At 44.8% G+C, this 15,191-nt stretch overlaps 1 protein-coding gene across 3 annotated transcripts in view; it reads left to right on the forward strand.

Annotated features, from left to right (window-relative positions):
* mTor (serine/threonine-protein kinase Tor) overlaps nt 1-15,191 on the forward strand; it is a 504,957-nt gene that overhangs the window by 420,934 nt on the left and 68,832 nt on the right. For all 3 annotated transcript variants that reach the window (XM_065435416.1, XM_065435418.1, XM_065435417.2), the window contains 3 exons: nt 4,763-4,945; nt 6,340-6,474; nt 14,283-14,461. In XM_065435416.1, the coding sequence (XP_065291488.1) occupies nt 4,763-4,945; nt 6,340-6,474; nt 14,283-14,461 (497 nt within the window). The remainder of the gene's footprint in view (nt 1-4,762; nt 4,946-6,339; nt 6,475-14,282; nt 14,462-15,191) is intronic.

Consider the following 15,191-nt stretch of genomic DNA (forward strand, 5'->3'; position numbering starts at 1 on the left):
TCGCTATTAAGCTTCTTGCCATGCGGTGCCGTGTTTTTCATTGAAAGAATTCGCCGCTATCACCAATGGCACCGACTCCGCCTTTGTAATCCTCGCGATTGGCTTTGAAACTCGCAGAGCACAGCGCGTTGCGTAATGCCAGTCTCCGAAAGTTAGCTTCGCCTCAGTGCACTAGTGTTAGGCGGTGAAGCATAACAAGCGTGGGAAGGGGGCAATTGTCACGGGACATAGTATGTATTCCTTAATTACACATGCGTGCACCACGTCTCCTGTCACAGTACAAGCCCTGATATGCCTAATAAGCGTACTGTCAGGCCTTCAGAGCTTTTTCAGACTTGCCTGTGGTAATTTTAGCCCTTAAAGGCAGTTAAAGACATGCATTAATTTTTTTCAGACTGCCCGTTTTTTTTCGTTTCTTTTTTTTTTGCGGCCCCTCGGAAATCCGAAAAATCAAATGTTGACTGTACAACTGACCAAGAAGATGCTTCAGATGATCCATGTGGTGAAAGCGTGGTAGAAGGAGGATGAGAACAGAAAGGACCGACGCACTGAGGAATTAACAGGAAAGGAAGGAGCCTTTTTGAAGGAGCTTGAGCTAAAAAAACAAAGTGTTGGCTGACGCTGAGACACAGGTGTCCCTCATCCAAACCAAAATAAATTGTTTAAGCAGTGAAATCCAACACTGAGATGTTGTGTACGGGCTGAGAGTATGTCAGAACAGTTGAGGTTGACTTCACAGCTGCTGAGAGAGAACCTTAGTTGTGACAAAGTTCAGGACCTCATACAGATGAGCTTGCTATCAGTTGATGGAAATAGCTGACATTAAAAAAATATTTACTTATGTATGCATCTCCTTTTTATTCGTATTTGAAAATGTTCGACTCAATTTGGAATGGGCTTTACCATTTCTTTGTGCATTTTACTAACACCTTCCTTCTGTTTTCTTTTTAAATAAAATAGATATTACTCCCTACTATTCAAACTGAATTAAGTCTTTTTTTTTTGTTTCAGCATGCTTACTAGAGAGTGACAGCATCGGGCAACGTGGTGTCAGCCTGTCTTGACATAAAACAAAGTTCTGGCTCATTCAGGGAATTTCGCAAAAGTGCTCAGGGAAAACCTGGAAAACTCAGGGAATTTGGAAATGTCAACTTGGTAGACACCCTGAACTTCCTCTTGGCGGGTTTAGACACTTCGTCGATAGCAGTAACTGCCAAGTCGTCCCAGTATAAAATGTTTGTGCGAGGAGTGGTCTTGAATTGTTGCATCCGGGCTTAGTCTTTGGCATTTCGACATGGGCTAAGCTGCGTCTGGGACCGGCAGACCTTAGCAATGTGCCCGGTTTTTCCACATTCCCTGCACTGGGCACCACGGAACCGACACAGGCGACGTTCATGCAGGCCTCCACAGATGGTGCAGGGGCCGCCCACCAATCTCTCGGTGTCTCGTCGCTTGGTGGGGCTCGCATGTAACCAAAGAACACCTTCGGCAGTGTCTTGCTTGCCATCATAGCCAGTCGTCGTCCCTTGATGCATGGGCTCAAGATGCAGCGTGTTGGTGGTTAGAAATGAGCCTAGGCTGGCTTCCCGGGCAATAGCCTCAGCGGTGACTGCTTTCTCGACAGCACTGGTGAAAGACATCTCTTTTTTCGCCAGTAGTCACCGCTTCACCGTGTCGTTCTGCAGTCTGAACACAAATTGATCCCGTAGCACAGTGTCGAGGTCGTTGAAGTTGCAGTGCTGTGCTGTTGCAGTGTGAAGTTACAGCGAGGTAGGCGGTGGCAGACTCACTTGGTGCCTCGTTGCGGCGATGGTATTCATATCGTCTGGCAAGCTCCGGTGGTTTCGGCGCTAGGTGGTCGCGCAGAATGGCGAGGATTGTTTCGAACGATGTATCCTTCAGTGGGGCCGACACAACGAGTGCCCTGGCTAATTGAAAAGTGGCGGGACCGCAGCGACTGAAGAATGTCGATCTCTTCTCTTTGGCATCCGTAACGTCCTGCGCCTCAAGGAAGAACTGGAAACGTTCTGCATAGTCCTCCCACTCTTCAGGGTGAGTGATATCGAAAGGCTCGAGCCCCTCTGTTGTGGTGGCCGTCATTGTGAACGAGTAAGTACTGGACGGAGCTAGCTTCCCATTGCGGCAGTCTCGTTCAGTCCCACCCTCGTCGCTAGTGTTATGTTGCTGCGTGGGTCATATCGTGAGGCACCATCGCTACAAGGCGTATCAGCAATAACCTTTCATTGCCCTCACAAAACTAACACAGAGCAGGGGAACTTGATAACAACTGGAATATATATACTCTTGGGTCTGGAAGGGGGCACTCTACAACACCAGGGTTGACTGACGAAGATATGTCATCCGCTGAACTCAGCAGCCAGAATCGGTACACAACAGTCGCCATCACCAGCACGCATTGACGAGGAAAGCGAGTTGCCCTGATGAAATTTCGAAGCTTCTGCCTTCTGCGTCGCCTGCCTCGTTCAGTCACTTTGGTGCTAACGGCACGTGTGTTTGGACCCGTGTAGCAGGCCATGTGATTGTGTGTTATTCGGAGTGCTTTGTTAGGCGTGTCTCATTGTTTTTGTGATCTACAGTGGTAAATGGCTCCATCAGTCTCCAGACAAAAGTGTCCGACTTTGGAGCAGAAAGTTCTGCTGATAAAAGAAGTGGAAAAAGGCAGCCGGCAGAAAACTGACATCGCGAAGGAATTCGGCATACTGCCGTCTACTTCATGAACTGTATTGAAAAACAAGGAAGCTGTGCTGGATGGCTTTGAAAAGAGTTTCTTGGCGAAGAAAAAGAGGAATCCCAATTCGAAATACCCCGAAGTGGAAGATGCACTTCTACAGTGGCTGAAGAACGCCAGGAGTGGAAATGTCCCCATAAATGGACCTGCACTTGCTGCAAAAGCCGAAGCTCTCACCCTCCAATTGGGCCATAAAGATTTCAAGTGCAGCAATGGCTGGCTTGAACAGTTCAAGAAACGACACGGCGTGACCTCGAAGTCGATCGTTAGCAAAAGCACAGCCGTGAACCACGACGCTGTAGACATATAGCACCAACATCGGCTCCAAGCTCTACTTGAAAAGTATGAAGACAAAGATAGTATCTACAACGTAAATGAGGCTGCATTTTTCTACAAGATACTGCCCAACGTTTGTCTCCACCCACGCCACTGCAGCTTCGCGTTCAACAGACTGTGCTTCTCCGCTGACGGCACTGCCGACGATGTCGTGGCGCTCCTTGGAACACTGCAGCCAGCCGACACTCGCCACAAGATGGTTGTACTCCATGATACATGCGAAGTCCCTTTCTTTCCGCTGCAACAGCACCCCACTCATAGGAGTGTCGCTTGCTCTTGCATCCAAAAACCATTTGAAGACCGCCTTCTCTACAGCTTCAAAGGCGGGGGCTCGCAGCTTTTTTCTGTCGCCTTTTGCACCACGTGCGACAGCACCGGTGACAGTTTCTTTGCTACTCAAAATCGTCAACAGCGTGCTCAATGCTAAGCCGAAATCTTTGGCCACTTTTTTCTCCTTCTTGCCGGACTCGACGGCTTTCAGCATAGGCGCCTTCTGCTTCATTGATATCGTTTTAGGCATCCGTTTGCCATTGCCATTGGCCATCTCATTTCTGGCAGCAGGAACTCGCATGAACAAACCGATAGAAATGCTGATATCCTTGATGCACATGCAGGCAACGACAAACAAAAAAACTGCAGTCGGCACTGCCCCAGGCACACAGCAGAAGAGCGGGCGGGTCCATTAGTTCCACGGGAATGGGGAGGCCGGCAGGCACGCACAGGAGATGCATGCGTCGTGCGCTATAAGACATTCACCTGACAGGTACCAAAATTTTCAGTAAATGCTCATTGTGGAAAAAAAAGAAGGTTCGTTATGCCCATTGCGAGGGAATATTAACTACATTAAAACGAGGATTTCAATACATGGCCATCTATTGAAATTTCAAGGGGAATTACAATTGCTTTGTTATATCCACTAGTTCATTATATCCCGTTTCATTATAACAAGGTGCAACAAGGTGAACTGCACATCCCAAAACTTTGCAAGAAAAAAAAAATGCCTTTCTGGTATGTTGCCGGTAGGCAACATTCATCGATGAAAGGATAACTTGTCATGTCATTGAATATTCACGGCATTGTAGCCAATCCTGGGCAATTAATCTTGTTTCTTGTATTACTCACCGTACAGTCACAAATCGTTTTCTTTTTTAACCTACATGACTACTTAGGCATTTGTGCAGGCTTTCCTGCAATTACTACCATCGCCATTGAAACAATGTAGAGTGGTATCCAAAACTTAGACCCTTTCATCTACTCATGCAACTGAAAGCTTTGGTGACTGCAATACCATATTTTATTCAGCCAGGTTTTGCTGTATTCTGTTTTTCTTACATTTTGTGCAATTGTTCCGCTCTGAGTTGTCGATTAATTCACTTTTGCCCAATCATCTGACAGTGTCCTGGTTAGCTCATTTGGTAGAGCAACCCCTCTGGTAAGATATTGAGGCCAAATTCAATTCATGGACCTGAACAACTCATTCTTCGGCTCGGCAGTCTCTTACTGAGGAACATGTAGAGGTTGTTTTTGTAGCATAATGTTACTTTCAGGTGGATAACAACTTTCCCTTTGTGAAATTTCCTTTACCTTACAGAGTCTTGCACAACTCGTTAGTTTATAGTGTGCAGTAGGCAAAATTGCAGCGTCATAACTGCAGGGCATGTCTTGTGTACTGTGCAGGTGAGTGAAGAGCTGATACGGGTGGCCATTCTGTGGCATGAGCTGTGGCACGAAGGCCTTGAAGAGGCCTCACGGCTCTACTTTGGCGAGCGGAACGTCAAGGGCATGTTCGCCACCTTGGAGCCCCTACATGCAATGATGGAGCGGGGGCCGCAGACACTTCGAGAGACCTCCTTCCACCAGGTCTGCTCACATGTCATTCTCTCTAAGGCTGCGCAGCCTCTCACAGCTTTGGCATAATTTTGCTGTATATTCTGCCAAGTGTGTTCAGCATTTCCACCTGCTGTATTCCAGACGTTTTTCAGAAGTGCAACAAATTCTATTTCTGTCTAGATAGAACATTAGAATACTCTAAATTCAAAGGCTATTTATTGGTCATATCTTGCTAAAATTTCATAAAGTTTCTAAATGTGAACAAAAATTGAGACATGATAATTAATAACTTTAATTTACATAATTACTGTTGCATGGGCAACATGATCTCTTTGTTGTGATCATTGTCAGTTGACACCTACCTCGTAATCAAAATTGAAGTTCTCTGAATCAGAGCTCATAAGAACGTTCTGGGAATTTCTTCATCATCCGAAAAATTCGTGGCGTTTTCGAGCCAGTTTGCAATGTCAAAAAACATGATGGGAGCAACACCAATAGATAAGCTTTGTCGCACCATTTGTCATATAAAAACAAAACCTGTCATACAAATTGAGTTTAAGCAACTGCTGTGCAGATGGCACTACCAATATACAAGTGTGTCTTGTTTGCTAATTGTCTTGGGAAAGGCAAGGTCTGTGTGAGAAGTGTGAGGTGGCTTACTCAGGCATTGCCAGTGGTGTGGATAAGCCCCAGACAAGTATGCTTGGGCATGGCACCTAAAAATTAAGTGCCATGGACAAAGTGTCCTGAAAATTGTTCACAGTGACTGCCTCGAAGAAGTTTGCTTCTTCTGTAAGACGTACCACCCATGCTTGACGGTAGTAGTTATAGTCATTTCCATCTCATCTTTTCTCGGCATTTGTGTAGCTTCCTTTCTGACCATTAGTGGCAAGCATTGGAAGCATTTTTTTTTTTTTTTTGCTATAGCATGCATAAAATTTTTTTGTTCCTGAATTTAGTCAAAAATGTTGCTAAGATGTTGTATGCACAGAATGCAGGAGGCAGCATCGATAGAACATGGCCATCTCTACCAGCATGGCAATGCATGCCATTTAGCACATTACCGTGTAGCTGACAGCTTGCAAGAGTTTAGACTGCTGTGTCAATAGAATAACTAGCAGCTTTAAGCATTGCCAAATGTTTCCCTAATCAGTGCGAAATTATCAGTAAATCTTTGTTATGAACTAAAAGAGCTTCATTGTATCTATTCAGAGGAAAGTATTGCTTTCCTATGAATAGATTCGATGAACGAGATCTTAAATGCACAGGTTTATAGGTAATCTTAAAGAGGAATTATAATTATTTCATTATGTCCATCTCTTTGTTATAACCCATTTTGTTAGAGTGAAGTTTGACTGTCTGTGTGGCATCACAGCCTTTGGAATACTGAGTGACACTGACATTATGACATTGAACCTTTGCAGGCCTATGGTAGAGACTTGGCAGAGGCTCTGGAATGGTGCAAGAAGTATCAACGTTCTTTGAATGTCAAAGACCTGACTCAGGCTTGGGACCTCTACTACCACGTGTTCCGTCGCATCTCCAAGCAATTGCCCCAGGTCAGCCTGAGCTTTGCACATCAATGCCAGGATGTTTTTCTTTCATTACAGATGCAGTAGGCTCTCAGTAGGAGGAACATTGTGAGGACCAACTCTCTGTTAGTGCATGGCCGGTCGCCGTGGTATGGTACACGAGATGTGCCCGACTAGATACCATGGTCACTTGTCAGTGCTCAGCGCAAATATTGTCTCTCTTCACTAATGAAAAGTGACTATGGCATATTGGTTAAAATGCACAGCTTGAAAAAGGGAGAGCATTAGTTCAATTTCATGTAGAACATCCCAAATCATTTTTTCCTGTGATGTAAAATTTGATGAAATCCTATTTGGCCACCAAATGGTTATGTCATCTTTAGATTGACTCCTGGCTGGTCGCATCAGCATCATAAAACTGTAGTTTTGATCTTCAAAGCTACTGATGATCTGTCTGTACTAGAATAACTGGAAGAACCATTTTGTTTGTTTTTGGATCTCTACAGAATCGGTTACCACTGACAAATTTTGGGAATTTTTTCAACACATGGTAGCATTCTGTATGCAGAAATCTGAGAGTGTTATATAAATGCTAGGAAAATAAATTTTAGATTGTTCTGGAAATAATACAAAAAAAATTTACAGCTGAACACATCTCATGATGATTGTCGGTGGATTAGAATGTGATTAGAAGTCGAGCAATGTAACAATATACCATACATGGCCGGTATAGCATAAAACTATTCCACCCTGTTTTTATTCCAAATGGGCCACTAGCCCTCTGTGGTAGGTCAAAATGGCTCGGGCTTTGCCCATATGGGGGGGGGGGGGCGCCATGCCTATTAGGGCAGAGCACGAGCCATTTTGACCTATCAGGGTAAGCTAATTGCCAGTTTAGAATAAAAGCAGATAGGAATAATTTTACATTATATCGGCCTATTTGTAGTGGTCATTCTGAGACTCTGTTGCTTCAGCCATACAGTCAAACCTCGATATATCGAACACGGATATATCGAATTATTGCATATATCGAACACTTTCTATATGACGTGGAAAATCGCGTGCATTTTAAATTCTTTATTTCGAACGGGGCCGGATGTAAAATGGACATATCGAACTCCGCCACCCCAGACCAAGTGCGCTCTGTTGATAGGAGGCGAGCTTTCCCGCAACACTCTCGAAGATCGCGGTGGCACGATGGGCGTTCCAGACTGCTGCGTACGACAGCTGCCCACATCGGTTGCGCCGAGGGCGCCATTTGAACGTAGCGGCATAAACACGCAGCAGCTTGGAGCCAGCACAGCCGCCTCGATCACGCGCGCACGACGGGGCTTGCCTCCGCCATGCATGCGTGATCTTGCCCCAGCCGTGCCCGCATGATCGAGGCGGCCGTGGAGCCAGTTGGAGCGCTTTGTCGGTGCTGAGCCACGCAGCATGTGCATTGAGGACTTCGTTGGCGGTGACGACAGCATCGGAACAGTGGCGGAGTTAACAGACGTGGAGATCGCAGCAGAAGTGACTGCTGAGCGGCCAAACGAAGACGCTGCCGAGGCTGATCCAGCAAGCGCTGATGTTGCCCCGCTCCCAACTACAACTGAGGCTGTAGCTGCTTTGGCCGTTGTACGCCGCTACTGCGGCGCAATAGAAGGCACTTGACTGTCTCTTGTAGACCATTTGGACTATGTTGAGGACGCCGTGGTCAAGCACGTGGTTGCCAATATGAAGCAGGCTACGCGGCTTCAGTACTTTCAGCGAACGAAATAAATACTTTGTTTGAAGCTTCGTGTGAATATCTATTGCGCCACTATTGGTTCATTGATTGATTTGTGCTAGTTCTTTACACGTTTTCTATGGGATTTTATGTATCGAATTCTGGCTATATCGAACTATTTTGCGATCACCGCGCTGTTCGATATATCGAAGTTCGACTGTATGCGGTATACTCTATTATACCGCCATGGTCTTCCATGAGCATGTCGATATGGCGTCGACTGTATGACACCAAACAATGACAATGATGGAATGACGGAGAAGGAATGACATTAGTGGAATGACAAAGGCGGTACAACAACAACAGCAGGACGACAACAAAATGACCATGGTATAATGGCAGTATTATGATGAAGACATTAGGACAATGAGCTGACGATGACAGGGTGTGGACAATGGTTGTATGATGAGAATCAGATGACTAAGCTGGAATGGTGACAATTTAACAACTACTGCGGCATCAAGACAAGGGTATGACAACAAATGTTTCAAGTACACTGTCTGACGAAGACGAAATGACAATGGTTGAATGACAACAGCATGATTATGCTAGAATGACAAAGGACGAATGACGTCGATCAATTGAGTAAGGCACTATGATGACAACGGCGTGACCTTACTGAAGTGACGACAATGGTAAGACGACAGCGACATGACAGCAGCATGGTGACAATGCTGTGATGACAACTGTTTGACAACGATGGCCTGATGAAAGCAGCATAACAAGAGTCAAATGTTGAGGTTAGAATGATGAAAATGGAACGACGTCGACGGCATCATGACAGTAATATGACAACGAATGCGTAATGACGACTGTATGAGGATGAAGCTTGCCAGTTTATGACGACAATGGCATGTCGATGCAGGTGTGACGACGACCGCAGGTTCAAGCTGGAGTGACGATTATGGCACAACCACGATGGCATGACGAAATTGGCATGACAATGGCAGCATAATTACGAGAGACGATCAGAAAGAAGTTTCTTCATTTTTTTTTAAAGAGAAGATGGTACACCAGGTGAGAGAAACAATAGCCATAAGAATCCATGCCCATTGCTGGTTCAACGAAAGAACGGATGTCAGTGGAGGAGGAATGACGCCTGCGCAGAGCGGCGAAGAAGAGAGTAGCAGCAGACCGGTGTGCCCGAGGTTATTCGAATACAAATCACAATGGCAGAAAGACGTGTGCTGGCAACATGGTCGCCAATAGAAGTGCATGCTGTGATCCGGTATGAATGGGCACATGGGACTAGAGTGTCTGTCATCGATGAACGCCTGCAGATTTTTTGTGGGGAAGACGTCATGTCTCATCAAATGGTTGATTGCTGGTGTTGCATGTTCATTGAAGGAAAGCAGACTGGGGAGGATGAAGGTCAAAGTGGGCGTCCCTCCGCATCCACGAATGAAAACAACATTACTAGAGTACAGGACATGGTGTTAGCGGACAGGCGCATAACGATGTCAGACATGGCATCCACACTACGTATTGGTCATTCGCAGGCCCATCACATGCTCCATGATGTGTTGGGTTACTGAAAAGTGTCTGCAAGATGGGTGCCAAGAAACCTGACCCTGGATCACAAGAGTGCAAGAATGTGAATCAGCCTTGATCACTTGATGCAGTACGTGCGAGAGGGAAATGAATTTCGATTCAGAATCATCACAGGTGATCAGACATGGGTGCACCACATTACCGCAGAAACCAAGACTGCCTCGATGACATGGAAGCATGCCAGTTCACCAGACAGGAAAAACATTCAAAGTGTCACCCTCTGCAGGAAAGGTTATGGCAACGGTGTTCTCGGATGCAAGAGGTGTGATTCTCTTTGATTTCCTCCATGAAGGGACCATCAATGTGGCATGCTACTGTGTCACCCTCACCAAACTCAGGTCTGCCATTCGATGAAAGAGACCAGGCCTCTTGAGTGAAGGTGTTGTGCTCTTGGACGACAACACAAAACCACACACTGCAAGACTCGCACAAGATTAGATTCAGCGCTTTGGATGGGAGAGACTGGAACACCCGGCTTAAAGCCCCTATCTTGCCCCGTCAGACTTTCACCAGTTCCCTGCATTGAAATCCGTACTCTCGAGATGTCACTACCAAAACAATGTTGAGGTGGAGCAGGCTGTGTGACAATTCCTTGCATCGCAGTGCATCAAGTTTTACCAAATTTGTTTATCCAAACTGATTGCACGCTATGACAAATGTCTCAACGTCGGGGGCGACTATGTAGAAAAGTAGTGTAAGGTGTATCTTATGAATTCGTATTTTATGCTGCATCACGTGTTCACTTGTATGCCCTGCATATATTATTGCTTTTTGCGTCTTTTTCCCAAAATATCCCTTGAAGCATTGTATTCCTTGATCTGTTCATTTTTCCTGTATTTTACTTTCTAGTATTAGTGCCTTACGTTAAATTTTACTCGTGTTCTTTCCTTGAAGTGACCTTTGTGGCATTTTATTACTTCAGTTTTTCCTTTTTCATGTTTCGATCTTTGTAGTAATGTTGATGAGCCCTGCATTGAGGCACATCTTTTGTACTAAACTTCAGAAGGCTGCTTACTCTTTTTTTATGCTTTGATTTTGTAACCCACCCTTACAAAACCAATCCTAACCAAAACCTAACCCACCCAAATACCTTACAGGCCCCCATAGGGCCTGTAAGGTATTTGAAATAAATAAATAAATTCATGATGTCATGGTGTCTTTTTTTTTTTCAATAAAGTTTTCCTGTGAAAATAAATAACAGAACTTACTTTCGGAACATCCCTCGTACAGTAGAATGATGAAGACGGGTTGGCATTGATCAATTGACAAAGGCTTTGTGATGATGGTGGGATGACATTACTGAAGTGATCAAGATGTTAAAACGACAGTTTGACAATGACTGCATGATGACAATGGTATGTCGACGACTGTGTAATGATGATGGCATGAGGGCGGCAACATTACAAGAGTCAGGTGACGAAGGTGATGTAACGATCACAACGCAGAATGACGAAGGTATGAAAACGAATCCGTGACGAAGACACAATGACATCGATGGCATGAAAACAGCCTGAGGACAATGGGAAGACAACAATTACATGACGAAGCCTGTGTGATGATGATGGCGGGACGACAACGGCATGACGAGAGTCGGATGACAAAACTGTAGTGACAGCAATGAAATGACCACTGTGGCAACACAACCACGAGCATATACCTAGTGACCCAAGCTCTTAGACAACTTGGGTCCACAGGATCGGCATAGAAGGTGTGATGACAATAGCATGACGATAGCATGACGAGAGTCAGATCACATAGCTGAAATGACAACAAATGAATGACCACAACAGCATCATGACCACGAGAACATACATAGTGGTCCAAGCTGGTAGACAACTTCTGCCACTGGATCGGCGTAAGAGGCTAGACAGACAGACAGAGTAGGCAAATAATGCTGATTGCATTTATAAAGCTTAAACACAAATTGAAGGCATGCACCCTGAATCCCAGCCCTGAAGAGAAAAGCTGTCGTCATCATCATCAGCCTGGTTACACCCACTGCAGGGCAAAGGCCTCTCCCATACTTCTCCAACTACCCCGGTCATGTATTAATTGTGGCCATGTTGTCCCTGCAAAGTTAATCTCATCCTCCCACCTAACTTTCTGCTGTCCCTGCTACGTTTCCCTTCCCTTGGAATCCAGTTCGTGGCCCTTAATGACCATCGGTTATCTTCCCTCCTCATTACATGTCCTGCCCATGCCCATTTCTTTTTCTTGATTTCAACTAAGATGTAAAAAACTCGAGTTTGTTCCCTCACCCAATCTGCTCTGTTCTTATCCCTTAACGTTACACCTATAATTCTTCTTTCCATAGCTCGTTGCGTCGTCCTCAATTTAAGTAGAACCCTTTTCATAAGCCTCCAGGTTTCTGCCCCGTACGTGAGTACTGGTAAGACACAGCTGTTATACACTTTTCTCTTAAGGGATAATGGCAACCTGCTATTCACGATCTGAGAATGCCTGCTAAACGCACCCCAGCCCATTGTTATTCTTCTGATTATTTCAGTCTCATGATCCGGATCTGCGGTCTCTACGTGTCCTAAGTAGATGTATTCCCTTACTACTTCCAGTGCCTCGCTACCTATAGTAAACTGCTGTTCTCTTCCGAGACTGTTAAACATTACTTTAGTTTTCTGCAGATTAATTTTTAGACCAACCCTTCTGCTTTGTCTCTCCAGGTCAGTGAGCATGTATTGCAATTGGTCCCCTGAGTTACTAAGCAAGGCAATATCATCAGCAAATCCCAAGTTAGTACGGTATTCTCCATGAACTCCATAACTCAGAAAAGCTGTATTAAATGTTAAAGTAAAGATTTGAGCTTCTGGAGATAAGTTTCATAATGTGACGTTGATGCAGTTCCTTTTAAAGGGTCCCATACCAGGCCACATTGCAAATTTGGTTATACGCTGGAAGTTGTTACAGGCCCTCTAGGGAGCAGTCTGCAGCAAGAATTTTTCAAATTGGTTCATTAATAGCAGAGCTAGAAATATTTGAAGTGCCGCAAACCCACAATTTCAGGAGGCAAGCTTAACCACCAACATAGACACTCTCTCCACTTGCCCCCATCTAGCCTCTGCAAGCGAAATTCCTACCCTGCATTCTCCCATACCAAAGCCGGAGGATTGCATAACGCATATGTCACAGGCCCCGCCTCTCTCTCTCTCTCTCTCTCTCTCTCTCTCTCTCATTTTTATTGCTGCGCGGCGCACTTCCAGTGACGGTCTCTCATGTGAGCTGATGCATTTGTCTTGTTTTGTGCTACGCATGATTCTGCACACTGTGCATGAGAAAATCTGATTAGTAGTACAAGTGAGTGCCACACAAGGACTGAGGCAGACACAAGCAGACCCAGATCATGATTGCGCACTGAAACCCTATAGAAAACCTATAGTCTCTTTTTCTGTGTGCGTGACTGCACAATGTGGGGACAAGCAGATGAAACAAAAGTACATCCTTGCTATGGCACGAAGTAAAATGATAGACTCTGAGGTATTCGGTTTGTAGGTTTTTTTTTTTTTTTGCTAAGCTTTTAATTGTCAAGAAAAGCAGCAGATCAAACAAATAACTTCTGTAGTCGTGAATGATACTCGAAGTCATATGTTGCGGTGAGTAACGTTTCAGCAATGTGAATTGTAACTGTTGTAACTATGTAACTCTGTTAGGTCATTTCTTGTGTTCTCAATTGCGAACGTTGGCACCGGGAAATCGTGCATAATAGGATCGTATCAATGAGGTTGCAATACTGTATTTGCAACTGTATTTGCCACATTTAACAGCTCAATTGTGTCTGCAGCATCAAGAGATATTCAATATTTTCCTGTGCGGTCAATTAGCATGTAAATCTGGGAGCTGTGAAATTGAGGTTACACCCCAGAATGTCCATGGCTTGCAGCAGTTTTGGCTGTGGTACCCTATGTTGCTTTTGCTTCATTTATCAGTTATAGCATCAACTACTATGTCGCTATAATTGCAAACACAATTGGAAAGTACTCTGTATTTATCTGTTTATTCTGGCAAAGCAGTCTGGAGGCTTTCATAACTTAATGTTTTCAGACTGCAAGTAGCATGAATGGGGAGAGCAGCATGTGTGAGTGTGTATGAACATTGGGATATACATAAGGGTGAAGAGGGCAGAATGGGATAAAATGGTACACCTAGCTGTCTTATAGCTTGTTGGCTGTTCACTGCTGCCTACAATGTAGGCAGCACTGAACAGTGCCACACTCGAGTGAGAATGTTGAAAAACCAACAAACGTCATGGCGCTCAACACATTACTCAGCACATTACTCGTTCACTTGTATTGTCCAGAATGATCCATAAAAGCATTTGTATCTACCAAACTTCTTAATGTTATGCACGAGTCTTAGGCCAAGATATTTTATGATTTGTTAACTCTTCAAAATTTGTATAGAGTGCAATCGTATCACTAAGATCAATCATTTAATAGATTCATTTATGCGAAACCTACACTGTTTTGGAAAGTTCAGTGTGCTTTCACCACTTGCCTTCTAGCTCACCTCTTTGGAGCTGCAGTATGTGTCACCCAAGCTCCTCATGTGCCGTGACTTTGAGTTGGCCGTGCCAGGCAGCTACAACCCGAACCAGCCTGTCATCCGAATTGCTCGTATTGAGAGCTCTCTTCAGGTCATCACCAGCAAGCAGAGGCCCAGGAAGTTGTGCATTAAGGGCAAGTAGGCTGTACAGTTAGCTAATGCAGCCGTGGTGCTTCAGCTGTAGAAAGGAGATCATGTCCTTGTTTGAGTACTGGGTGCACAAGTTATTTGAGGACGCACCTTCAAATTGCCATACACATCAACATTCTCATTTCATCTGTCTAGGCGCTTGACTTTGTCTTCACCAACCCTTCTGTCACCTATCTAGCACACTTATTGCAGGGTATCAGCTTCCAGTCTGACACAATAGGTGAATGCAGACCCTGTAATCACCTTACACACAGCCCACAGCGACTTTGAGATTTCCACCTTCTTGAATGTCATCAAATCTCTTGTTTTTGGGATTGGGCCAATGGACCTTTTCTAAAATGTGCAGCGCTGCACTTTCCCTCGGTGGTGTCTTTTGGAGCAAGGGTGTGCCGGGCAGCTACCGTCAATGTGAATGTGAAGACGCTGTGCATGCATATAATTTCTTTTTTTTTTCGAAGTTTTGATATTTTTTATCATTGGCGGGCGCAAGCTGGCTAGTGTGCATACTGCAGAATCTTCGGCAAGCATTTTACAATTATTTTACTGTCTTAAGCATGCTGCAGAAAAAGAAGAAAAGTGGCACGTGTAGCCAACGAAATGTTCTATAGGCAACTGCAACAAGAGCTTAACAAAAGAGATGTCACAAGAAGGGGCTTATATAGCTTTGCCGCACTACCATTGTACAATGGGGTGAAACGTACACTGTGCTTTGTTGGGT

Source organism: Dermacentor albipictus, chromosome 2 (genome assembly GCF_038994185.2).
Source record: "Dermacentor albipictus isolate Rhodes 1998 colony chromosome 2, USDA_Dalb.pri_finalv2, whole genome shotgun sequence".
Lineage (NCBI taxonomy): Eukaryota > Metazoa > Arthropoda > Arachnida > Ixodida > Ixodidae > Dermacentor > Dermacentor albipictus.